A 26,007-nucleotide genomic window follows, 5' to 3' on the forward strand; every position below is an offset into this window, starting at 1 on the left:
TTATAAGGCCGTTGCTATGTTACTACTCACTGGCAATTGACTAGTGTGAAGGTGAGTACTGATAATCATATCGTATAATGAAATTTAAAATTTAAAAACAGGGTGAAAAAACGACGCAGTGACATGGTGATAGATCTGTATCAGTGTAGATAGTGGTATCTTCTTTGTGCGCAATTATTTAAAGCGTGTGAAGTGGTTCCGTGAGTCGGATTTGGGAGCATGGTTGAGTTCAATTGACATGCGGTGGTGGTGAAAGTGGGTGAGGGATAAGGGTGGGCAGAAAGACTGTCTGTGGGCAGTCATCAAGCCATGGTCAGGACAATTACCTTCACAAGTCCAAGATCAAGGTCGTGATGGCATGATTGTTCTTCGTTGGAGAGGATTTCTCTTTCCGGCTCTTGGAGCTGATTGCTGTATGGTAAAAGAACATTACCATGAGCGGGGTTATGAGGGCAGTGATGCCGAGGTTGAAGGAGTAAAGGTTGCGGCTTACCTGGCTGCACTTTGGGCAGCCGTGGGGTGGAAGTAGAACACGATGGTTTCTTCCCGTTTTAAGAGTAGGTTACCTCCTTTGTTTTGATCCGCAGCCTCAATGCTAAATAACAAGGATTAAAGTTAAGACAAGCCCTTCTAATGGTGGTGGGGTCGAAGTCTGAGCTGCGTTTAGGAGTGATATAAACAAACAGTGGTCCGAGACCCAAATTTTTAAAAGCGATAAATCAAAATTTAAGTAGTTCACGGTGTGTATTAAATTCACAGACCTAAACACAATTAATGAAAAACAGAAGAATAGGCAACAGCAACAACCTCAGACTCTTTCATAGCATTTAATCCATTTTCTGAAACAAGATTCAATCTACAAATATTTTACATTTTATATACAATGCCCCGTATCTAGAGCGTGCAATAAAGGAAAAGAAGGTGTTGAAAGGGCGTGATCGTGAAAAGGTGAAAAGGAGAGGTTTCACACAGAGTATACAAAAATTATTATTCTGTATTATTCAAGGAAAAACCAGTCAACAAAGAACTGGAACAATAGATCCTGGCCACTTAGGTAAATCAATATGTAGTCCTTCTAGTTATTCAAGAGACATAAGATGTGTCAATGTCTGCACTGGGGGGAAAATTAACATTAGTGGTCCAGGTATTATTAGATGTCGACGTTTCGACTCGTCTTGCGGCCTTCCGGTTGGTTATGCCTGGGCCATGCGAGTCTTCCTCAGGACAGGTGCAACGGGGCAAGGGGTCTGGCAGATGACCCTATGGAAAATACAAATAACCATGAGGGTTGGGGCTGTTGCCTATTTAATTTAAAACTATGGGAAGGGGTCCAAAATTGCTTACCCTTCACAGGATGAAGTAGGCGTAATGTCTTCCAAGGTAACTTGGTCCAAATAATTCAAATGGGGGTAATGTACAGAACCTCTGAAATAATCAATGAGGAACCTGAGTATTACAATAATGTATACTTAGTAGAATTGATATCAGAATAAATAGTGTAAATAGTGTAAAATTACCTTGTTCTGTGCGTAGGGGTTCCTATCAAAATACTGAGACCATATAACAATATATGTCTCCTCAATCACAATCCATTGTTAATTGTGCTGCTTAGAGAAGTCTTCACATTTTAATTTACCCTGAAAAATTAAGGACCAAACGGTGGTAAGTATCAGCACAATAGTGTACCCTAAGTACTTAGAAAGATGGCCAAAAAGGAGGGAAAAAGAGCCATTTACCTGAATTGGGCTGTTTATAAGCGCTTCAAATGAAGGAAAATTCCCTCGCCGATCCAAAACCTTAACCGGCAGCTAAAAGCAAAGAAACGAGGATGAGTCCCCCTATCTAAGTTAGTCCGCGTGAGCATTCCTACAGTATTCTGGTTTACTCACATTTGCAGGATAGGCACGGTGCTTCAAAGTAGACACACGTCAGTAAACCCCTGGACAGAGTAGTCTAACACCGAGTGTGGCTACTCTGTTGTAGCGCGTTCAGGTAGTTGAAAGCGACGACGGACTACCCGGTGCCCAAATACTTCCGGGTCGGAGAGGGCGAGAAAGGACCCTTCGCCTCTGTCATTATTACAATAAAAACCTTCAGAGGACGTGAAATAGGAGGGGGGCAACCAAGGTCCTTATAGTATTGAGCGCTGTGAATTATAATGCGACCAATTCCACAAATATGTCGTGCCGGTCTTTACGGCGATATATGTTCGGAATTGATTCTAATTATCATATTAACAGGCTTAAAACAGACACCGTAGGTGTGGTACACATAGGCCACTTCTAAGTGCATTGGTCATAGGAGAATCAGTATAAGAGTGAAGGACCGTGGCGGCCATTTTGAGTTGGGGAGACAGAGATCGAGCCCCAATGGTCTTCAAGATACATAAGTTAAAAAACATATTTACAATTGACAAAAGGACAGACATTATTTACAAGTTACACACAAACAGCGCATGGTAAACATATTAATAGTCATTCACACTGAATATACAGGATATGGATGTCATAACTGATTAACACTTAGAACAAGGGAGGGTCTGATGGTTAGAGGATTCCCACTTGTCTATTAATCTCCTCCAATTCATTTAACCCTTTGTGTGCCGTGTCAAGGAGATGTATCCAACGGCATTCCTTCCTACTTAGGATACTCTGTACATCACCTCCTCGTGGGTTAGCTTGTACTTTTTCCACAACCCACCATTTGATACTCTCCGGGGGATGTGAAAAGGTAGTAAAATGCTGTACAAGTGGAGCCCCTGCTGTTTTGCATCGTATCCGGCTGACATGCTGGAGGATCCTACACTTGACTCTTTGGATGGTTTGACCCACATACATAAAGCCACAGGGGCAAAGGATGGCATAAATCACCCCTGTGGTATTACAGTTGCTGTGGACTTTTAGTGTATGTGTTTGGTCATTATGTGTAAAAGTGGTGCATTCCACGGACATGGGGCAGGCTTTACAATTCCCACATTTCTTGTGCCCAATTACTGGTGGTAAACCCCAAAGTGTGGTTTGAGAAGGGACTGATGGAGTTGGGAGGAGTGATTTAACGAGATGATCTCTGATGCTTTTCCCTTTTCTGAAAGCATGTAAGGGGGTCGAAAGTCCCCCTACTTCATCCTGTACCAAATGCCAATGTCGGTTGATGGCTTTTTTTATCTGGTTGCTCTTTGTGTTGTACGTAGTTACGCAGACTAGCCTTTCCTCATTCTTATCCTTCTCTTGTGTCATGAGCAATTGGTCCCTGTGATTATGCCAGGCTCGTTTCCGTGCCCTCTTAAGTAGACGGATGGGGTAGCCTCTCTCACTGAGTCTGGCAATCAAGAGAGAAGACTCATCGAAGAAATCTTCCTTCTTGGTACAATTCCTTCGGAGCCTCAGGAACTGCCCAAAGGGAAGGTTGTCCCTGAGGTTCCGAGGGTGGTGACTTGAGTACCTAAGTAGTGTGTTACGTTCACTGCTCTTCCTAAAAAGGGTAGTATACAGGTGTCCTTGTTCTGATTTGATTTGTATGTCCAGAAAACTAATCATGTATTTGTCACATTCTAGGGTAAATTGAATGTCCGTCAGTTGTTGGTTAAGCCAGTCATGGAAGTCATTCAACGATGATTTGCAACCGTTCCAGATTAGGAGGACATCATCGATGTACCTGGCCCAAAGTTGGATTCGGTCTCGAAAAGGGTTTTTTTGGTTTAACACAAACGTCTGTTCATACTCATTCATAAAAATGATAGCTAGGTTGGGGGCAAAGCTTGCCCCCATAGCCACGCCCTTCGTTTGTATATAGAATTTGCCCTGAAACGTAAAGAAATTTTGAGTCATAGCTATATTCAGCAGTCTAAGGATAAACTCAGTGGGAACCCTATGTGGGGCTGGTCTGCGGTTCAGAACTGCTTCTATACAGTCTAGAGCGGCCTGTTGCGGGATGTTAGTGTAAAGGGCAGTGATGTCCATAGTAGCAAGCAGGCTAACTTCCGGATCATATTGGAGTCCATCCACCAACTGTATGGTTGCCGTGGTGTCCCTAAGATAGGTGGGGGTAGAGATTGCTATGGGTTTCAAGAATATATCTATATATTTACACAGTGGCTCCAAAACTGAGCCACATCCTGAAATGATGGGTCTCCCCGGTGGATCTTCCAGGCGTTTATGCACTTTGGGGAGTGTGTAAATGGTAGGCATACGTGGATGTTTATTGTTAAGGAAGTCGAATTCGTGTTTAGTGATAATTCCTTCCTGTAGTGCAAGGCTGGTCACGGTGTTTACTATTTGACAAATAGTCTTGGTCGGGTCTTTTTTGAGGAGTTTGTAATTACCCTCAACCTGTAATTGGGACAAAATTTCAGACTTATATTTTTCGACACTTTGAATAACAATAGCCCCCCCCTTGTCGGCGGGCTTCACTACAATATTCGTATTGTCTTTCAGATCCTGAACACTAGGCAGTATGTGCCATATAACTTGAGCAAACAAGAGAAATTGGCCCTCCATGGTCTGAAAGACAATACGAATATTGTAGTGAAGCCCGCCGACAAGGGGGGGGGCTATTGTTATTCAAAGTGTCGAAAAATATAAGTCTGAAATTTTGTCCCAATTACAGGTTGAGGGTAATTACAAACTCCTCAAAAAAGACCCGACCAAGACTATTTGTCAAATAGTAAACACCGTGACCAGCCTTGCACTACAGGAAGGAATTATCACTAAACACGAATTCGACTTCCTTAACAATAAACATCCACGTATGCCTACCATTTACACACTCCCCAAAGTGCATAAACGCCTGGAAGATCCACCGGGGAGACCCATCATTTCAGGATGTGGCTCAGTTTTGGAGCCACTGTGTAAATATATAGATATATTCTTGAAACCCATAGCAATCTCTACCCCCACCTATCTTAGGGACACCACGGCAACCATACAGTTGGTGGATGGACTCCAATATGATCCGGAAGTTAGCCTGCTTGCTACTATGGACATCACTGCCCTTTACACTAACATCCCGCAACAGGCCGCTCTAGACTGTATAGAAGGAGTTCTGAACCGCAGACCAGCCCCACATAGGGTTCCCACTGAGTTTATCCTTAGACTGCTGAATATAGCTATGACTCAAAATTTCTTTACGTTTCAGGGCAAATTCTATATACAAACGAAGGGCGTGGCTATGGGGGCAAGCTTTGCCCCCAACCTAGCTATCATTTTTATGAATGAGTATGAACAGACGTTTGTGTTAAACCAAAAAAAACCTTTTCGAGACCGAATCCAACTTTGGGCCAGGTACATCGATGATGTCCTCCTAATCTGGAACGGTTGCAAATCATCGTTGAATGACTTCCATGACTGGCTTAACCAACAACTGACGGACATTCAATTTACCCTAGAATGTGACAAATACATGATTAGTTTTCTGGACATACAAATCAAATCAGAACAAGGACACCTGTATACTACCCTTTTTAGGAAGAGCAGTGAACGTAACACACTACTTAGGTACTCAAGTCACCACCCTCGGAACCTCAGGGACAACCTTCCCTTTGGGCAGTTCCTGAGGCTCCGAAGGAATTGTACCAAGAAGGAAGATTTCTTCGATGAGTCTTCTCTCTTGATTGCCAGACTCAGTGAGAGAGGCTACCCCATCCGCCTACTTAAGAGGGCACGGAAACGAGCCTGGCATAATCACAGGGACCAATTGCTCATGACACAAGAGAAGGATAAGAATGAGGAAAGGCTAGTCTGCGTAACTACGTACAACACAAAGAGCAACCAGATATAAAAAGCCATCAACCGACATTGGCATTTGGTACAGGATGAAGTGGGGGGACTTTCGACCCCCTTACATGCTTTCAGAAAAGGGAAAAGCATCAGAGATCATCTCGTTAAATCACTCCTCCCAACTCCATCAGTCCCTTCTCAAACCACACTTTGGGGTTTACCACCAGTAATTGGGCACAAGAAATGTGGGAATTGTAAAGCCTGCCCCATGTCCGTGGAATGCACCACTTTTACACATAATGACCAAACACATACACTAAAAGTCCACAGCAACTGTAATACCACAGGGGTGATTTATGCCATCCTTTGCCCCTGTGGCTTTATGTATGTGGGTCAAACCATCCAAAGAGTCAAGTGTAGGATCCTCCAGCATGTCAGCCGGATACGATGCAAAACAGCAGGGGCTCCACTTGTACAGCATTTTACTACCTTTTCACATCCCCCGGAGAGTATCAAATGGTGGGTTGTGGAAAAAGTACAAGCTAACCCACGAGGAGGTGATGTACAGAGTATCCTAAGTAGGAGGGAATGCCGTTGGATACATCTCCTTGACACGGCACACAAAGGGTTAAATGAATTGGAGGAGATTAATAGACAAGTGGGAATCCTCTAACCATCAGACCTTCCCTTGTTCTAAGTGTTAATCAGTTATGACATCCATATCCTGTATATTCAGTGTGAATGACTATTAATATGTTTACCATGCGCTGTTTGTGTGTAACTTGTAAATAATGTCTGTCCTTTTGTCAATTGTAAATATGTTTTTTAACTTATGTATCTTGAAGACCATTGGGGCTCGATCTCTGTCTGCCCAACTCAAAATGGCCGCCACGGTCCTTCACTCTTGTACTGATTCTCCTATGACCAATGCACTTAGAAGTGGCCTATGTGTACCACACCTACGGTGTCTGTTTTAAGCCTGTTAATATGATAATTAGAATCAATTCCGAACATATATCGCCGTAAAGACCGGCACGACATATTTGTGGAATTGGTCGCATTATAATTCACAGCGCTCAATACTATAAGGGCCTTGGTTGCCCCCCTCCTATTTCACGTCCTCTGAAGGTTTTTATTGTAATAATGACAGAGGCGAAGGGTCCTTTCTCGCCCTCTCCGACCCGGAAGTATTTGGGCACCGGGTAGTCCGTCGTCGCTTTCAACTACCTGAACGCGCTACAACAGAGTAGCCACACTCGGTGTTAGACTACTCTGTCCAGGGGTTTACTGACGTGTGTCTACTTTGAAGCACCGTGCCTATCCTGCAAATGTGAGTAAACCAGAATACTGTAGGAATGCTCACGCGGACTAACTTAGATAGGGGGACTCATCCTCGTTTCTTTGCTTTTAGCTGCCGGTTAAGGTTTTGGATCGGCGAGGGAATTTTCCTTCATTTGAAGCGCTTATAAACAGCCCAATTCAGGTAAATGGCTCTTTTCCCCCCCCTTTTTGGCCATCTTTCTAAGTACTTAGGGTACACTATTGTGCTGATACTTACCACAGTTTGGTCCTTAATTTTTCAGGGTAAATTAAAATGTGAAGACTTCTCTAAGCAGCACAATTAACAATGGATTGTGATTGAGGAGACATATATTGTTATATGGTCTCAGTATTTTGATAGGAACCCCTACGCACAGAACAAGGTAATTTTACACTATTTACACTATTTATTCTGATATCAATTCTACTAAGTATACATTATTGTAATACTCAGGTTCCTCATTGATTATTTCAGAGGTTCTGTACATTACCCCCATTTGAATTATTTGGACCAAGTTACCTTGGAAGACATTACGCCTACTTCATCCTGTGAAGGGTAAGCAATTTTGGACCCCTTCCCATAGTTTTAAATTAAATAGGCAACAGCCCCAACCCTCATGGTTATTTGTATTTTCCATAGGGTCATCTGCCAGACCCCTTGCCCCGTTGCACCTGTCCTGAGGAAGACTCGCATGGCCCAGGCATAACCAACCGGAAGGCCGCAAGACGAGTCGAAACGTCGACATCTAATAATACGTGGACCACTAATGTTAATTTTCCCCCCAGTGCAGACATTGACACATCTTATGTCTCTTGAATAACTAGAAGGACTACATATTGATTTACCTAAGTGGCCAGGATCTATTGTTCCAGTTCTTTGTTGACTGGTTTTTCCTTGAATAATACAGAATAATAATTTTTGTATACTCTGTGTGAAACCTCTCCTTTTCACCTTTTCACGATCACGCCCTTTCAACACCTTCTTTTCCTTTATTGCACGCTCTAGATACGGGGCATTGTATATAAAATGTAAAATATTTGTAGATTGAATCTTGTTTCAGAAAATGGATTAAATGCTATGAAAGAGTCTGAGGTTGTTGCGGTTGCCTATTCTTCTGTTTTTCATTAATTGTGTTTAGGTCTGTGAATTTAATACACACCGTGAACTACTTAAATTTTGATTTCTCGCTTTTAAAAATTTGGGTCTCGGACCACTGTTTGTTTATATTACTAATTACCCAGGTCCAGTACCTTTAGGGTTACCCCATTATTATAATGGCGTTTAGGAGTGGGCTTACCTGACTTCTCAATGGAAGCGGCGGTGGGGCGGAGGGAGAAACTCAATGGTCTTCTCCCCCTTCAGTGGCAGCGCGAATCCGCTGTGCAGAGGTGTCTCGTGAGTAGGTCTTTTTAAAGCCGGAAATTGATAAAGGAAGGACTAGGTACCACTTCCTGGTATTTAGCGGCCATCTTGGAATGGCAAGGTCGAAATGGCCGAAGTGCAACTGGGTTGTGTTTACAGTGGCCATTTTGGGAAGGGCGTGGTTGATGACGAACAATTAGAGTGAGTAAATGTGCAGTTTTGTGCTCATAACCGCAAGTAGTGAAGGCCGTCTGTGCTCCTCATTCATACACATTGGATTTGACAGCAAATTACAAAACAATGTGGGGTTTAGTCTTCTCATTTCCTTATTCTCAAAGTCTTTTCAAATTGTAATGATTCAGGAAAGTCACTTATGTACATCAAGTTGACCATTCAGAGTAGGGATGTCCAATCCTCTGTCCGATTCAATCCATTGCGAATAGAGTCTAGCAGTATGATACACTTAAGCTCTTCTTTATTCAGGAGACTGAACATGCTCCCCCCTCTCTGGGGAAGTTTCAGTGCCTTCAGTACAGTCCAACGGATGTCATCCTCATCATGGTTGGTCTCCAGGAAGTGTTCCACCAGTGGGGCATTTGGCGTACGGCATCTAATGCGGCTCCTATGCTGGCAGATCCGGGTCTTGATTTTTTGAGATGTTTGCCCAACATAATTTTTGTTGCACGGACATTGGATCAAATACATAACATTGCTAGTGTTGCAATTTGTAAGTGTGTTGCATTTAAAGGTGACATTATCAAACACAAAGCTTTTCCCTTCAATTGTTAAGTTACACACTGTACAACCATCACATTTAACGTGTCCGGCAATGGGGGACAGACCCCATGCTGACTCAAGAGTGGAAGAATGGGTAGGACTTGGTAGTGCTGCTCGAACCAGATGGTCCTTTAAATTCTTGCTCTTTTTAAATGCAAACAAAGGGTGTTTGATATCTAGAATTCCAGCATTAATTACTGCCCAATGTCTTAGGATCATTTTTCTCAAGTTGTTGGAAATGGGGGAGAATGTTGTCACACAGGCTATCCTGTCCATGTTTTTCTTTGGGTTTGGGACAAGAAGCGTCTCACGCGGGCGGTACCAGGCCCTTTTGAGGGCGTTTTTGACTATTTTTCTTGGTTAGCCCCTATTTTTTAGTTTGTTGGCCAGGGTAGTGCTTTCTCGAAAATAATCCTCCTTATGAGCATTGAGGCTGCGGATCAAAACAAAGGAGGTAACCTACTCTTAAAACGGGAAGAAACCATTGTGTTCTACTTCCACCCCACGGCTGCCCAAAGTGCAGCCAGGTAAGCCTCAACCTTTACTCCTTCAACCTCGGCATCACTGCCCTCATAACCCCGCTCATGGTAATGTTCTTTTACCATACAGCAATCAGCTTCAAGAGCCGGAAAGAGAAATCCTCTCCAACAAAGAACAATCATGCCATCACGACCTTGATCTTGGACTTGTGAAGGTAATTGTCCTGACCATGGCTTGATGACTGCCCACAGTCTTTCTGCCCACCCTTATCCCTCACCCACTTTCACCACCACCGCATGTCAATTGAACTCAACCATGCTCCCAAATCCGACTCACGGAACCACTTCACACGCTTTAAATAATTGCGCACAAAGAAGATACCACTATCTACACTGATACAGATCTATCACCATGTCACTGCGTCGTTTTTTCACCCTGTTTTTAAATTTTAAATTTCATTATACGATATGATTATCACTACTCACCTTCACACTAGTCAATTGCCCGTGAGTAGTAACACAGCAACGGCCTTATAAGTAGCACTTGGGCCCTGTCGAATGATTTTAAATTCTTATCAATCCAGGCGGATTCCTCACTTTATGTTTCTATTTTTCCCCCCTTTTTTTCCTTACAGGCATTCGCATTGTAATACAGGCAGTGATTGTAAATTGTCCTGATGATGATCCCATTTTATTAAGAGCCCTTAGGGATCGAAACGTCGACGCTTTTAACAGTGTTACATATGACCTAATGTGTATAATCAATTGTTGACACTGTTGGGTGTATTTTGCAAAACTATCTATTGAAATCGCAAGCCACCCTTTGGCTCTAAAAATCTTTTCTTCTTGCCTGAAAAACCTCTTTCCTTCCTTCTACCTTGCTTGACTCTATTGGTTTTCCAAACTTGCGGGATAGGTACAGGACTGTACCCTATTTTGTTGTTCATATTTTGACCCTCTCTAGGTCAATGTAATTCTATGTTATTCCTAATAAATTACTCTACGCCCGGCTGGGCGCCAAAAATATAGTACTGATTGTGGTCTATATTAGCATCTCTTGTTACATCGTAACTCCCTAGGACCCCTGTTTCCTATAATAACTCAAACCCTTTAAGGATCACACTATCAATGGCCATTCGATTTTTGAGGGTGTCTAAGAGCATGTGGTGGTTGACCCTGTCACAGGCTGATGATGGGTCGAGAAGAGGCAGGAGTTTCTAAGTTTATATACAGACGCTCTGGAACAGAAAGATAAGCTCTTACCCGGAGCATAGAAAAAGGAGGAATAAAGGGTCAGGCAGGCTTAGTTTGAACTTGCATTTTGACTAACTTGCAGTACGTTTTCGGATTGGTAAATAGAACTAAACCTTTAAAACCGGAATCTGGTGGCTGTGAAGTTCTCATTGAGTTAATTAATCCTTTGATTAGGCCAGCCAAGGAGATATGGCAGATGACTAAACAAGTTTTAGTGAGGATGTAACAGACGAGCAAGCAAACATTCGAACTAGAAGGTACTGTCCCCCCACCTGGATCACCACTTTAGTTGTAATGCTCATGATAAAGCGAAGTCAAATTTAGCTTTAAAAATATATTAATTATTTGAAAGACACCCATGTAGTTTGAAGGTGAAGCTTTATTTGTGTTCCTGTACATCAATAATGCATTAACGTCGAGGGCCGAAAGGGTCATTTGGCTTCAAAAGGATACTACTTGAGAGCAACAGTTCACAACAGGAGCTGTATTATATATAGAGGACATGGGGTGCAACTGGTATGTGCTTACATTTTCTGCACTCCCTGAGCAATGTAGTCTTACAGAAGAAGCCCCTTTTGTAATACTAATAGTGCCACTGCACATATAGCATCAGTGCTATCTTAAGTGGTCACGCCCTCATTTGAATGAGACAGTGCCCCATGCAAATGACAGAAACAATTTGCCCCTGCTCCAATGGTCTATTATAGACACAGTCACAGAAACAGAAGCTTTCAGATGGCATGCTGGCTGTGCACCACAAAGAAGTGGAGCACAATCAATCTACCCCCTGAGGGAGCGCTCTACAATGGGGAAAAAGAGGGCTCCATGCAGCCTTCAAGCATTCTCTATGCACCTATCTGCCGAAGGACCGCTGACCCCACATTGAAGTGCCTTTCAGTAATATGCTGCCTCCAAGGCGAATCAAGCTCTCAGTTGTCCTGGGGGCAGCACATTATCCATTAAAGGTGAGATGCAAACAGTGAGCCCTCAGTATGAACGTTGCCCGAGATGTTGGCTGAGTACTGCACAGGCTGATTTATTATGTTGCAGACCTATTTTCTTTCATATTTTTGCAAATCTTTTTCAAAGTATTGAGATGAAAATCTGAGACCTTTCTTACACACGTTTTCAACATGTCTGAGTGTCAGTGGTTTCTGAATCACAAACGCACTTATTTTAAACTCCTTATCAACACATTCAAGGCCCTACATAACTTAAGCCCCACCTACCTAAACAGCTGCATCTCCTTCCACCAACAAGTTAGGCATCTCCACTCTACAGGACTCCTACTCATACATCCCACACACACACAGAAGCAAATCAAGAGGATGGGCATTCTCTTACATCATTCCTAAAGCGCAAAATGGCCTCCCACTCCACAACAGAGCCTCTTCCTCCCTTATTGAATTCCGAAGCTGAAGTCATGTTTTTTCATTTAACCAACCTACCATAGGCAGGGCTGGGCACACACACACGATTCAGAAAAGGGGGTGATGGTGATGGACAGAGTATCTGAATTAAGCAGAACACTCCTACCCAGTCAACAGATCAGGGCTTGATCCATCACCGTTTTTTTAGCTCACTGCACCATCCCAGCTCAGAACCTGGCTACATGCAAATTAGTCTGTCCCTGGCCCAGTGCATCATGGGAACAAGGCAGCCCAAACTACCAAGCGAATTCTTTTACTGGAAAGGAAACAAGCTTCCGGGGACCGGTTTCTGGCATTACAGCCGTCTTCGGCCCGGCTTGCTTGAATCCTGATGGTGCAGTGAGCAAGGGACTCACATCTGAGCATACCCTTCCACGCTTATGGTGGACAAAACGATTCAGAAAAGGGGGTGGTGATGGACAGAGTATCTGAATTAAGCAGAACACTCCTACCCAGTCAACAGATCAGGGCTTGATACATCACCGTTTTTTAGCTCACTGCACCATCCCAGCTCAGAACCTGGCTACATGCAAATTACTCTGTCCCTGGCCCAGTGCATCATGGGAACAGGGCAGACCAAACTACCAAGCCAATTCTTTTACTGGAAAGGAAACAAGCTTCCGGGGACCGGTTTCTGGCATTACAGCCGTCTTCGGCCCGGCTTGCTTGAATCCTGATGGTGCAGGGAGCAAGGGACTCACATCTGAGAATATCCTTCCACGCTTATGGTGGACAAAACGATTCAGAAAAGGGGGTGGTGATGGACAGAGTATCTGAATTAAGCAGAACTCTCCTACCCAGTCAACAGATCAGGGCTTGATCCATCACCGTTTTTTAGCTCACTGCACCATCCCAGCTCAGAACCTGGCTACATGCAAATTAGTCTGTCCCTGGCCCAGTGCATCATGGGAACAGGGCAGACCAAACTACCAAGCCAATTCTTTTACTGGAAAGGAAACAAGCTTCCGGGGACCGGTTTCTGGCATTACAGCCGTCTTCGGCCCAGCTTGCTTGCATCCTGATGGTGCAGTGAGCAAGGGACTCACATCTGAGCATACCCTTCCACGCTTATGGTGGACAAAACGATTCAGAAAAGGGGGTGGTGATGGACAGAGTATCTGAATTAAGCAGACAACTGCTACCCAGTCAACAGATCAGGGCTTGATCCATCACCGTTTTTTAGCTCACTGCACCATCCCAGCTCAGAACCTGGCTACCTGCAAATTAGTCTGTCCCTGGCCGAGTGCATCATGGGAACAGGGCAGACCAAACTACCAAGCCAATTCTTTTACTGGAAAGGAAACAAGCTTCCGGGGACCGGTTTCTGGCATTACAGCCGTCTTCCGCCCAGCTTGCTTGAATCCTGATGGTGCAGTGAGCAAGGGACTCACATCTGAGCATACCCTTCCACGCTTATGGTGGACAAAACGATTCAGAAAAGGGGGTGGTGATGGACAGAGTATCTGAATTAAGCAGACAACTCCTACCCAGTCAACAGATCAGGGCTTGATCCATCACCGTTTTTTAGCTCACTGCACCATCCCAGCTCAGAACCTGGCTACATGCAAATTAGTCTGTCCCTGGCCCAGTGCATCATGGGAACAGGGCAGACCAAACTACCAAGCCAATTCTTTTACTGGAAAGGAAACACGCTTCCGGGGACCGGTTTCTGGCATTACAGCCGTCTTCGGCCCGGCTTGCTTGAATCCTGATTGTGCAGTGAGCAAGGGACTCGCATCTGAGCATACCCTTCCACGCTTATGGTGGACAAACGATTCAGAAAAGGGGGTGGTGATGGACAGAGTATCTGAATTAAGCAGAACACTCCTACCCAGTCAACAGATCAGGGCTTGATCCATCACCGTTTTTTAGCTCACTGCACCATCCCGACTCAGAACCTGGCGACATGCAAATTAGTCTGTCCCTGGCCCAGTCCATCATGGGAACAGGGCAGACCAAACTACCAAGCCAATTCTTTTACTGGAAAGGAAACAAGCTTCCGGGGACCGGTTTCTGGCATTACATCCGTCTTCAGCCTGGCTTGCTTGAATCCTGATGGTGCAGTGAGCAAGGGACTCACATCTGAGCATACCCTTCCACGCTTATGGTGGACAAAACGATTCAGAAAAGGGGGTGGTGATGGACAGAGTATCTGAATTAAGCAGAACTCTCCTACCCAGTCAACAGATCAGGGCTTGATCCATCACCGTTTTTTAGCTCACTGCACCATCCCAGCTCAGAACCTGGCTACATGCAAATTAGTCTGTCCCTGGCCCAGTGCATCATGGGAACAGGGCAGACCAAACTACCAAGCCAATTCTTTTACTGGAAAGGAAACAAGCTTCCGGGGACCGGTTTCTGGCATTACAGCCGTCTTCGGCCCGGCTTGCTTGAATCCTGATGGTGCAGTGAGCAAGGGACTCACATCTGAGCATACCCTTCCACGCTTATGGTGGACAAAACGATTCAGAAAAGGGGGTGGTGATGGACAGAGTATCTGAATTAAGCAGACAACTGCTACCCAGTCAACAGATCAGGGCTTGATCCATCACCGTTTTTTAGCTCACTGCACCATCCCAGCTCAGAACCTGGCTACCTGCAAATTAGTCTGTCCCTGGCCGAGTGCATCATGGGAACAGGGCAGACCAAACTACCAAGCCAATTCTTTTACTGGAAAGGAAACAAGCTTCCGGGGACCGGTTTCTGGCATTACAGCCGTCTTCCGCCCAGCTTGCTTGAATCCTGATGGTGCAGTGAGCAAGGGACTCACATCTGAGCATACCCTTCCACGCTTATGGTGGACAAAACGATTCAGAAAAGGGGGTGGTGATGGACAGAGTATCTGAATTAAGCAGACAACTCCTACCCAGTCAACAGATCAGGGCTTGATCCATCACCGTTTTTTAGCTCACTGCACCATCCCAGCTCAGAACCTGGCTACATGCAAATTAGTCTGTCCCTGGCCCAGTGCATCATGGGAACAGGGCAGACCAAACTACCAAGCCAATTCTTTTACTGGAAAGGAAACACGCTTCCGGGGACCGGTTTCTGGCATTACAGCCGTCTTCGGCCCGGCTTGCTTGAATCCTGATTGTGCAGTGAGCAAGGGACTCGCATCTGAGCATACCCTTCCACGCTTATGGTGGACAAACGATTCAGAAAAGGGGGTGGTGATGGACAGAGTATCTGAATTAAGCAGAACACTCCAACCCAGTCAACAGATCAGGGCTTGATCCATCACCGTTTTTTAGCTCACTGCACCATCCCAGCTCAGAACCTGGCTACATGCAAATTAGTCTGTCCCTGGCCCAGTGCATCATTGGAACAGGGCAGACCAAACTACCAAGCCAATTCTTTTACTGGAAAGGAAACAAGCTTCCGGGGACCGGTTTCTGGCATTACAGCCGTCTTCGGCCCGGCTTGCTTGAATCCTGATGGTGCAGGGAGCAAGGGACTCACATCTGAGCATACCCTTCCACGCTTATGGTGGACAAAACGATTCAGAAAAGGGGGTGGTGATGGACAGAGTATCTGAATTAAGCAGAACACTCCTACCCAGTCAACAGATCAGGGCTTGATCCATCACTGTTTTTTAGCTCACTGCACCATCCCAGCTCAGAACCTGGCTACATGCAAATTAGTCTGTCCCTGGTCCAGTGCATCATGGGAACAGGGCAGACCAAACTACCAAGCCAATTCTTTTACTGGAAAGGAAACAAGCTTCCGGGGACCGGTTTCTGGCGTTACAGCCGTCTTCGGCCCGGCTTGCTTGAATCCTGATGGTGCAGTGAGCAAGGGGCTCACATCTGAGCATACCCTTCCACGCTTATGGTGGACAAAACGATTCAGAAAAGGGGGTGGTGATGGACAGAGTATCTGAATTAAGCAGAACACTCCTACCCAGTCAACAGATCAGGGCTTGATCCGTCACTGTTTTTTAGCTCACTGCACCATCCCAGCTCAGAACCGGCTACATGCAAATTAGTCTGTTCCTGGCCCAGTGCATCATGGGAACAGGGCAGACCAAACTACCAAGCCAATTATTTACTGGAAAGTAAACAAGATTCCAGGGACCAGTTTCTGGCATTACAGCCGTCTTCGGCCCGGCTTGCTTGAATCCATATGGTGCAGTGAGCAAGGGACTCACATCTGAGCATACCCTTCCACGCTTATGGTGGACAAAACGATTTAGAAAAGGGAGTGGTGATAGACAGAGTATCTGAATTAAGCAGAACACTCCTACCCAGTCAACAGATCAGGGCTTGATCCATCACCGTTTTTTAGCTCACTGCACCATCCCAGCTCAGAACCTGGCTACATGCAAATTAGTCTGTCCCTGGCCCAGTGCATCATGGGAACAGGGCAGACCAAACTACCAAGCCAATTCTTTTACTGGAAAGGAAACAAGCTTCCGGGGACCGGTTTCTGGCATTACCGCCTTCTTCGGCCCGGCTTGCTTGAATCCTGATGGTGCAGTGAGCAAGGGACTCACATCTGAGCATACCCTTCCACGCTTATGGTGGACAAAACGATTCAGAAAAGGGGGTGGTGATGAACAGAGTATCTGTATTAAGCAGAACACTCCTACCCAGTCAACAGATCAGGGCTTGATCCATCACTGTTTTTTAGCTCACTGCACCTTCCCAGCTCAGAACCTGGCTACATGCAAATTAGTCTGTCCCTGGCCCAGTGCATCATGGGAACAGGGCAGACCAAACTACCAAGCCAATTCTTTTACTGGAAAGGAAACAAGCTTCCGGGGACCGGTTTCTGGCATTACAGCCGTCTTCCGCCCAGCTTGCTTGAATCCTGATGGTGCAGTGAGCAAGGGACTCACATCTGAGCATACCCTTCCACGCTTATGGTGGACAAAACGATTCAGAAAAGGGGGTGGTGATGGACAGAGTATCTGAATTAAGCAGACAACTCCTACCCAGTCAACAGATCAGGGCTTGATCCATCACCGTTTTTTAGCTCACTGCACCATCCCAGCTCAGAACCTGGCTACATGCAAATTAGTCTGTCCCTGGCCCAGTGCATCATGGGAACAGGGCAGACCAAACTACCAAGCCAATTCTTTTACTGGAAAGGAAACACGCTTCCGGGGACCGGTTTCTGGCATTACAGCCGTCTTCGGCCCGGCTTGCTTGAATCCTGATTGTGCAGTGAGCAAGGGACTCGCATCTGAGCATACCCTTCCACGCTTATGGTGGACAAACGATTCAGAAAAGGGGGTGGTGATGGACAGAGTATCTGAATTAAGCAGAACACTCCAACCCAGTCAACAGATCAGGGCTTGATCCATCACCGTTTTTTAGCTCACTGCACCATCCCAGCTCAGAACCTGGCTACATGCAAATTAGTCTGTCCCTGGCCCAGTGCATCATTGGAACAGGGCAGACCAAACTACCAAGCCAATTCTTTTACTGGAAAGGAAACAAGCTTCCGGGGACCGGTTTCTGGCATTACAGCCGTCTTCGGCCCGGCTTGCTTGAATCCTGATGGTGCAGGGAGCAAGGGACTCACATCTGAGCATACCCTTCCACGCTTATGGTGGACAAAACGATTCAGAAAAGGGGGTGGTGATGGACAGAGTATCTGAATTAAGCAGAACACTCCTACCCAGTCAACAGATCAGGGCTTGATCCATCACTGTTTTTTAGCTCACTGCACCATCCCAGCTCAGAACCTGGCTACATGCAAATTAGTCTGTCCCTGGTCCAGTGCATCATGGGAACAGGGCAGACCAAACTACCAAGCCAATTCTTTTACTGGAAAGGAAACAAGCTTCCGGGGACCGGTTTCTGGCGTTACAGCCGTCTTCGGCCCGGCTTGCTTGAATCCTGATGGTGCAGTGAGCAAGGGGCTCACATCTGAGCATACCCTTCCACGCTTATGGTGGACAAAACGATTCAGAAAAGGGGGTGGTGATGGACAGAGTATCTGAATTAAGCAGAACACTCCTACCCAGTCAACAGATCAGGGCTTGATCCGTCACTGTTTTTTAGCTCACTGCACCATCCCAGCTCAGAACCGGCTACATGCAAATTAGTCTGTTCCTGGCCCAGTGCATCATGGGAACAGGGCAGACCAAACTACCAAGCCAATTATTTACTGGAAAGTAAACAAGATTCCAGGGACCAGTTTCTGGCATTACAGCCGTCTTCGGCCCGGCTTGCTTGAATCCATATGGTGCAGTGAGCAAGGGACTCACATCTGAGCATACCCTTCCACGCTTATGGTGGACAAAACGATTTAGAAAAGGGAGTGGTGATAGACAGAGTATCTGAATTAAGCAGAACACTCCTACCCAGTCAACAGATCAGGGCTTGATCCATCACCGTTTTTTAGCTCACTGCACCATCCCAGCTCAGAACCTGGCTACATGCAAATTAGTCTGTCCCTGGCCCAGTGCATCATGGGAACAGGGCAGACCAAACTACCAAGCCAATTCTTTTACTGGAAAGGAAACAAGCTTCCGGGGACCGGTTTCTGGCATTACCGCCTTCTTCGGCCCGGCTTGCTTGAATCCTGATGGTGCAGTGAGCAAGGGACTCACATCTGAGCATACCCTTCCACGCTTATGGTGGACAAAACGATTCAGAAAAGGGGGTGGTGATGAACAGAGTATCTGTATTAAGCAGAACACTCCTACCCAGTCAACAGATCAGGGCTTGATCCATCACTGTTTTTTAGCTCACTGCACCTTCCCAGCTCAGAACCTGGCTACATGCAAATTAGTCTGTCCCTGGCCCAGTGCATCATGGGAACAGGGCAGACCAAACTACCAAGCCAATTCTTTTACTGGAAAGGAAACAAGCTTACGGGGACCGGTTTCTGGCATTACTGCCGTCTTCGGCCCGGCTTGCTTGAATCCTGATGGTGCAGTGAGCAAGGGACTCACATCTGAGCATACCCTTCCACGCTTATGGTGGACAAAACGATTCAGAAAAGGGGGTGGTGATGGACAGAGTATCTGAATTAAGCAGAACACTCCTACCCAGTCAACAGATCAGGGCTTGATCCATCACCGTTTTTTAGCTCACTGCACCATCCCAGCTCAGAACCTGGCTACATGCAAATTAGTCTGTCCCTGGCCCAGTGCATCATGGGAACAGGGCAGACCAAACTACCAAGCCAATTCTTTTACTGGAAAGGAAACAAGCTTCCGGGGACCGGTTTCTGGCATTACTGCCGTCTTCGGCCCGGCTTGCTTGAATCCTGATGGTGCAGTGAGCAAGGGACTCACATCTGAGCATACCCTTCCACGCTTATGGTGGACAAAACGATTCAGAAAAGGGGGTGGTGATGGACAGAGTATCTGAATTAAGCAGAACACTCCTACCCAGTCAACAGATCAGGGCTTGATCCATCACCGTTTTTTAGCTCACTGTCCAATCCCAGCTCAGAACCTGGCTACATGCAAATTAGTCTGTCCCTGGCCCAGTGCATCATGGGAAAAGGGCAGACCAAACTAACAAGCCAATTCTTTTACTGGAAAGGAAACAAGCTTCCGGGCACACACACACAGCCCCAGTATACCCTCGCGGGTGATAGTGTGTTTTGCAAATATACATGAACCAACAAGGCATGGTATGCTTGTTTTCTGCAGGAACATCACATGCCTTTGAAAGCCCATTCTGGAGGGGACTCAGCTCAACAGTCCACCCCGGGGGGCCCAGAAAGAAATGTGTAGTATTGGCACACTGTCACAGCGACACCAGAGCAAATCTCCTTACAGTTCATTTATCCTTCCATAAAGCAAATACATATGTCATTCTATATGTTACCATATAGGTTAAACATAGATGAAAAGCTGCAGGACCACTGCCAACATGCACGCATCATCATAAATTCTAGATAGTCCACAATCACGAAATATAGGTAGAAAAGAGAAATTGTTTGCAGTATTATTGATGGTAAAGATGATCTTAATGGTGATTTGATGTGCCAAATCACCAGAGGCATCATTGTTGATACCATTCTGATATCATGAGTGCAAATTGGCATGAAATGTGGCTGCAGTTTCACTGGCTAGCAATACAAATGCTCCTTTACCTTATTTGTGGTTGGATTCCTACAGAGACAGTTTTAATTATAGTAGTCCCTGCAACGTAAACGTTACCACTGAGTGAATATCACATATCTACCCTATATGTTTTTTAGAAATACATTTATAGATCTCCTCTGTTAAAATATGATCAATGAGTGATAATATTATTATGAGCTGGGGGTAGGCAATAAGCAATTCCAGATTTCTTAGCAACAAATAACAAATTGTTCGTAAATATAGGTATTCGTTCTTAATAAACTAGGGATACACCAAAAGCCCATTTCTACAATAACCACTTAGATTTTATAGATGTTGACTTATCCTTGGTTATTACAATCATGCTCATGAAGAGAACTCAGGGTGCTTATTATAGCTATGTTACTCCTATTTGTAATACTCTTTTTATTATCCTCATTTAAAATGGACTTTGTCCTGGTGGTGTTGGCCACACTCTGTATCAGTATTGTATTTGTGAAAACATGACAATACTTCACAGAATGTTGTGTTGTATTGTGTTGGTTCCAAAGGGCCATGTGATTTTCCTGCACACCATAAATAGCCCAGACTTCTAGATGATGACACTGTGCAAATATAATCACGTATTCCTAATGCTTTGCCCTTAATATCCCCCTTCACCTTTATACCACAACATGCACTGACATATTTTATAATCAAATATGGATGTTGTTTTTTATTAATCTAAAGTAAGTACTCTTTAACCTCATTATGCATGGTAAGGTTCAGGACTCTTGTAGGCCTAGAATTCAATGTATTCAGAGTATCACATTTGCACATTTCCTGCATCTCATAACAAATTGCATCCTTGGTTTTAGTGTTGTCAGCCAGAAGCGTGATTTTAAGAAATGCAATAAATTAGTGGTGAGTTCATGTATTTTTTCTTGATTTCAAGGATGTCTCGCTTTGTCTCTTTGAGACGATCTTGCCACTTGCTCAATAGATACGTTTTGCTGAAGTAACACATTTCTGTCATGTGTTTCTGCTCCATAGACTTGTATTGAGAGAAAATGATGCATTTTAGAATAACACGCTCCACAGGGTCTTTTGGGGCGAGAGCTCTGGTCAGTTGAAATGATTAGTTTCTCCTGGTTATTGGCTGTGCTGCTTCCTAGTTTTGCTTCAAATGCATGTTAGACTTATGGGCCTTCCGCCATATCATGTTCAATTTTAACAAAACAAATTGTACCAGAATGAATCTGGTGTCCAACTCTGTGTTAGTGGTCAACATTTTTCATTTTCCAATGGGATTTTTCTACAAGTTTCAGACACTAGACGCTGGCTTAAAAACATATTCCTCATGTCCTCTTACATAATTTTTCCAACTAGCACTGCTGGCAGCCTCACAGACCAAATGCTGATATTCAACACCTTTCAAGGGTTTTTGCTAAAGAGGTCGACTCTGGTATGCAAACTAAATCCATGGTTTCCAAACTTAGAATGCTTGCAGTTTTCGTAATGCATTACAATGTCACCAACATCACAGAGCCAATCAACATCCCCAGTGGAGTCTTAAAAGTGCTGCAAATGCGAGTGTCCCTATTTTGAAAGACTCACTCTGACGTAGGATGTAAATAGACTTTGCAGGTTAGCCATCCACCCCAGCACATCCCGCCTGTTTGCATGGGGGATCTTTATAGACACACAAAGGCAGGGCTTCATACAAGCTATGGCTGGAGTCTGCTAACTGGAAGATGCATATAGGAAAAACAAAAGAAGAGGCTAGTTTGCATATGCACGTCACACGCCAAGGTTCCAGACTACTCTCTGCTTAGGAAAAAAATAAGGCCTACCTTGTGTCCCAAAGGGGAACCTGGGGCAAATGCTTTATGCAGTGGAGAAAACTGCCGCTCATTAGTCGGAAAAAGAGGTGCATCAACCGTAGCTGTCCTGGTCTCTCTGAGAACCAGTGTTGGCACCTATATTGTCTTTTGATGATTTTCAATTCGATTGCATGTATTGTGATTTTATTTACGTAACATATTATGTTTTATTTACAATAGGTTGCTATTAATTTCTATGTGTATTAATTATAATCAAAACTAATGATTATTGGGTTATTGCTTACAAAATTCTAGGTAGAAATATATACAAGGGAATCATTGTTTGTATATTAGGGGCTATACATCGAAGCCCTGGATATGTCTTTAAAAATTCATTCACACTTCAAATTATTTTAGAGTCGGTTTATTAAGCTTAAGAGTGCTTGCATTAACAGCCCCTTACAGATCACTGTCCTGCCTCCTCTCTCTCCGTCTCCTTCTCTCCCAACATCCCACATTCCATCATGACATCTCAATGTTACACTCTGATGACAGTCTAAACCTTTCACAGTACAGCAGTGGCTACCTACAACTCAGAACAGAACTGAAACAGCAGCAGATGGCAAGAAAAGACAAGGACACAAAAGTACACAGTCCTGTCATAATTAAAGCTAATGGGGGAGAACATTTAAACAAATGTTAAGTGGCATATGTGAAGAGTTAGCTTTAAACCAAACGTTGCATTTCATAGTTCCTTTACACACAGCCGGTCTGAAGGACACAGTTGGGCATCATATCAATTGCTGTACCAAAATAAATATTACATTATTTAAAGGAAAAAAGTAAGTAGTTTTGATTAGGATTATTACTATTTATGTTGAAATTACTAACAGAAGAAGCTACTCTGACCCAATCCTTTTCGCTAATATGTAGGAAGCTGCAAGATATGTGCACATCCTCACAAGGATAGGGCAGAGGGTCGGCATTGAAAAGTTAAAAGCAGCAACCCAATAAATGATGTTAAGCATTGAGCACTAAGTCACTGACTCAATGAACTTGCCGACTTCGCACAGTCACCGGAACTGATGCCTCAACGCCTAAGCAACCAACTTCCCCTGTCCTGGCTTTAACGTGTCACCTCCTCGCAGTCATGACGCCTCGCTTCCCAGGGAGCCGGCCTCAACCTGGGCACCGTCGCCTCATCACCACGACACAGCGCATCTTCATAAACGTAGTTTCCATGTTTGTTTGGGGGGTCCGTGTGACTCCGTACCTGATGCCGCGCTCCTCGTTGTCGGCGCCGTACTTTGGAGTTATTGCTGTCACGACACCTCAATGGGCCCAGGTGGAGCTATTTGTTTTCTACAAACTTTGTTTTTGCAATAACTGTTCTAAAGTCTTATCTTATTGCCTGTATGTTGGATTTTTGCTGTTTCGTTCTTGTTGAGTTTAGATGAAGATACTTTCTTTTTTCTAAACTGATGTGGTGTCCATTTGTGGTGGTATCACTGTCTTACTGTATGTTTGGAGTACAAATACTTTATACATTGCCTTTGGGATAAGCCGGTCTGCTCGTGCCAAGCTACCAAGGGGGGGAGCAGGGGTTATCTGAAGTGTGTATCCCCTTTACCCCGACTAGAAGTAAGGGTTTCTATTTGGACAAAGGTGCATACCTCTGCCAACTAGAGACACCCCATTTCAAACAATGAGGGTATAGATAACCTCTTTCATCAGCAAAACAGCAAATTACCCAGGGACTACGATTCCGAAAATCTTTGCCAACTAGTGTGGACTGAAAATGTACTTAAAGAGCTTGGTCAGCTCCTTCCAGATGATCGAAGGGAAACAAAGAAAACAGAGATAAAAGAAATAATACAATGTGAAACCAAATGACAGCTACTGTCAACAATGCAGACAGATCCCTAAAAGTAAGTACTCTGGATATGAGGAAGAAAAGATAGATATTTAGAGGCCAATGCAAAGATGGTCGTTCAAAAATTAGAAAAGGTAAGGATACAGTAAAGTGTGACTATATAAGTTTGAAAGGCACAAAATGTAATAAATAATAATTTTAGTCTACACAATTGCATACTTTTATAAATCACTGAGGAATTTTACAATGTCCTTAAAATGTACTTGATGGATTACATTATTCGACACAACTCAAACAGTACTAGTAGCATGCAGTTTTTCAAGCAGTACCAAAATGCACTAGAATTAGGTGAAAACCGCAGTTTTTGGAAATATTTCTTTTGGAAATTACAGCAGTGAAGAAGTTAATATACACCCTGATTATTTTCACTCATTTTTTTTTACATCCTATTATCAGCAAGAACTATCTAGTGACTATTTATAATTTTAGCTCTATTTAAAGTAACCAGGTAGTTCTGACATGACAGCTGTCTGATTTGCAGTGCTTTAATTTGAGCCAGTGGTTGCCGGTGAGGGCTACCTTTACTCATTTTTTGAGGCAGGTACTTATTTTTCCTCATCAGACACTGCTTACGAACAAGAAAGGGAAAAACACACAAACAAGAAACCAGGCATAAGAAAAAGACGTAAAAACTGTCACCAAGGGAGAAAGCAGGAACCTGCATGAGGAGATAAAGGGGCGAAAATGGTCTAGTAGTTGATTAGGAAGGCCTGAGGTGGATTACAGATTATGCAGCCTTAGTTTTCGGCCCGCTGACATTTAGCAGCACCGGGCGGGTTTCTGAGCAGTGCTTAGGGAACCCGGCCCTCATTATTTTACAAACCAAGCACCGCTGAATCTTTTATATTTAGGTAGTTATGATGATATAGCAAACTGCTTTTCTTAATAGAGATAATACATTAATTACTGGCATTACTGTAAGCATGTTTTTAAAACTGCCTTCAATCCTTATGAACTCTGATGCAAAATGAATAAGCTTCATAAGAAAATGAATACTGAGGATTGTTAAAAGCAGAGAGGCACTTCCAAATTCTGTGGAGTTTAAGCTGGAGGGAAATCAAGTTAAGGATTGGCAGGCAGGTTTGGGATGCATTGGTAAGAAAGAAATGGTGTTCCACTATTCTCCAACAATAACAAATCTACAGACAAGCGTTACTTACCATCAATAGCTCTGGACGCCATATTGCCATCCTCCTGCGATTTTTTACCTTGGTCTATAGAAAAATACCTTCTTCTGGGACTTCTGGTTAACTTTGCTTCAGGGAGACTTTCCCAATATTCATTAATTTCAGAATTTGAAATATACCCACACACGTCTGATTCCATTTCTGAACTACAAAAGAAAATACAAGAAATTGATATAATTTACATGGGACAAATATTAAATTATTTTAACAGATGCTCATGCTTGATGCTAGAGTGCACGAAAATGATCACTTATCAGATTTATCTGTGGAATTTATTATATAATTTCCATTGATCTTGATACATATGGCATATGAGAAAATGCGGTGAGAAAATGTCCCTTTTTGCATAGTCGCCCCCATTTTATGTGCCATTGCTGGTTTTTAGACACACCACAATGGGGCTCTACTGTCCAGTGCCCAACTATGTGCTCTGGCCCCCTAAATGTTGAAATTGGTTAACACCAAATGGGCATGCTTAGCTTTTCTAAATCCATGATATATGGTGTACAAAAAACACCCATGGCATGGAAAGTTAAATTCCACCTATGAAATACAGTACTACTGTTCAATCCACTACCGTGAGGAACCAAACACCGCCTACTGCTGTAGCCTGGCTGCTGTGGTTTCAAATCTGAGCCTAACTAGTAAAAATAAACCCTTTTCAACATTAAAAAAAGCTTTCCTTTTAAATATGAAAAAGTAATCCCCATTTAGGCATT

The 26,007-nt window shown here is 44.2% G+C and overlaps 1 protein-coding gene across 6 annotated transcripts in view; it reads right to left on the bottom strand.

The window, feature by feature from the left end:
• The window catches only part of MICAL2 (microtubule associated monooxygenase, calponin and LIM domain containing 2), a 906,862-nt gene that overhangs the window by 347,034 nt on the left and 533,821 nt on the right, over positions 1 to 26,007 (bottom strand). For all 6 annotated transcript variants that reach the window (XM_086955940.1, XM_086955941.1, XM_086955938.1 and 3 more), the window contains one exon: positions 25,262 to 25,434. In XM_086955940.1, coding sequence (XP_086812066.1) covers positions 25,262 to 25,434 — 173 coding nt within the window. The remainder of the gene's footprint in view (positions 1 to 25,261; positions 25,435 to 26,007) is intronic.

Source organism: Lissotriton vulgaris, chromosome 2_1 (assembly GCF_964263255.1).
Source record: "Lissotriton vulgaris chromosome 2_1, aLisVul1.2, whole genome shotgun sequence".
In the NCBI taxonomy this organism is placed as follows: Eukaryota; Metazoa; Chordata; class Amphibia; order Caudata; family Salamandridae; genus Lissotriton; species Lissotriton vulgaris.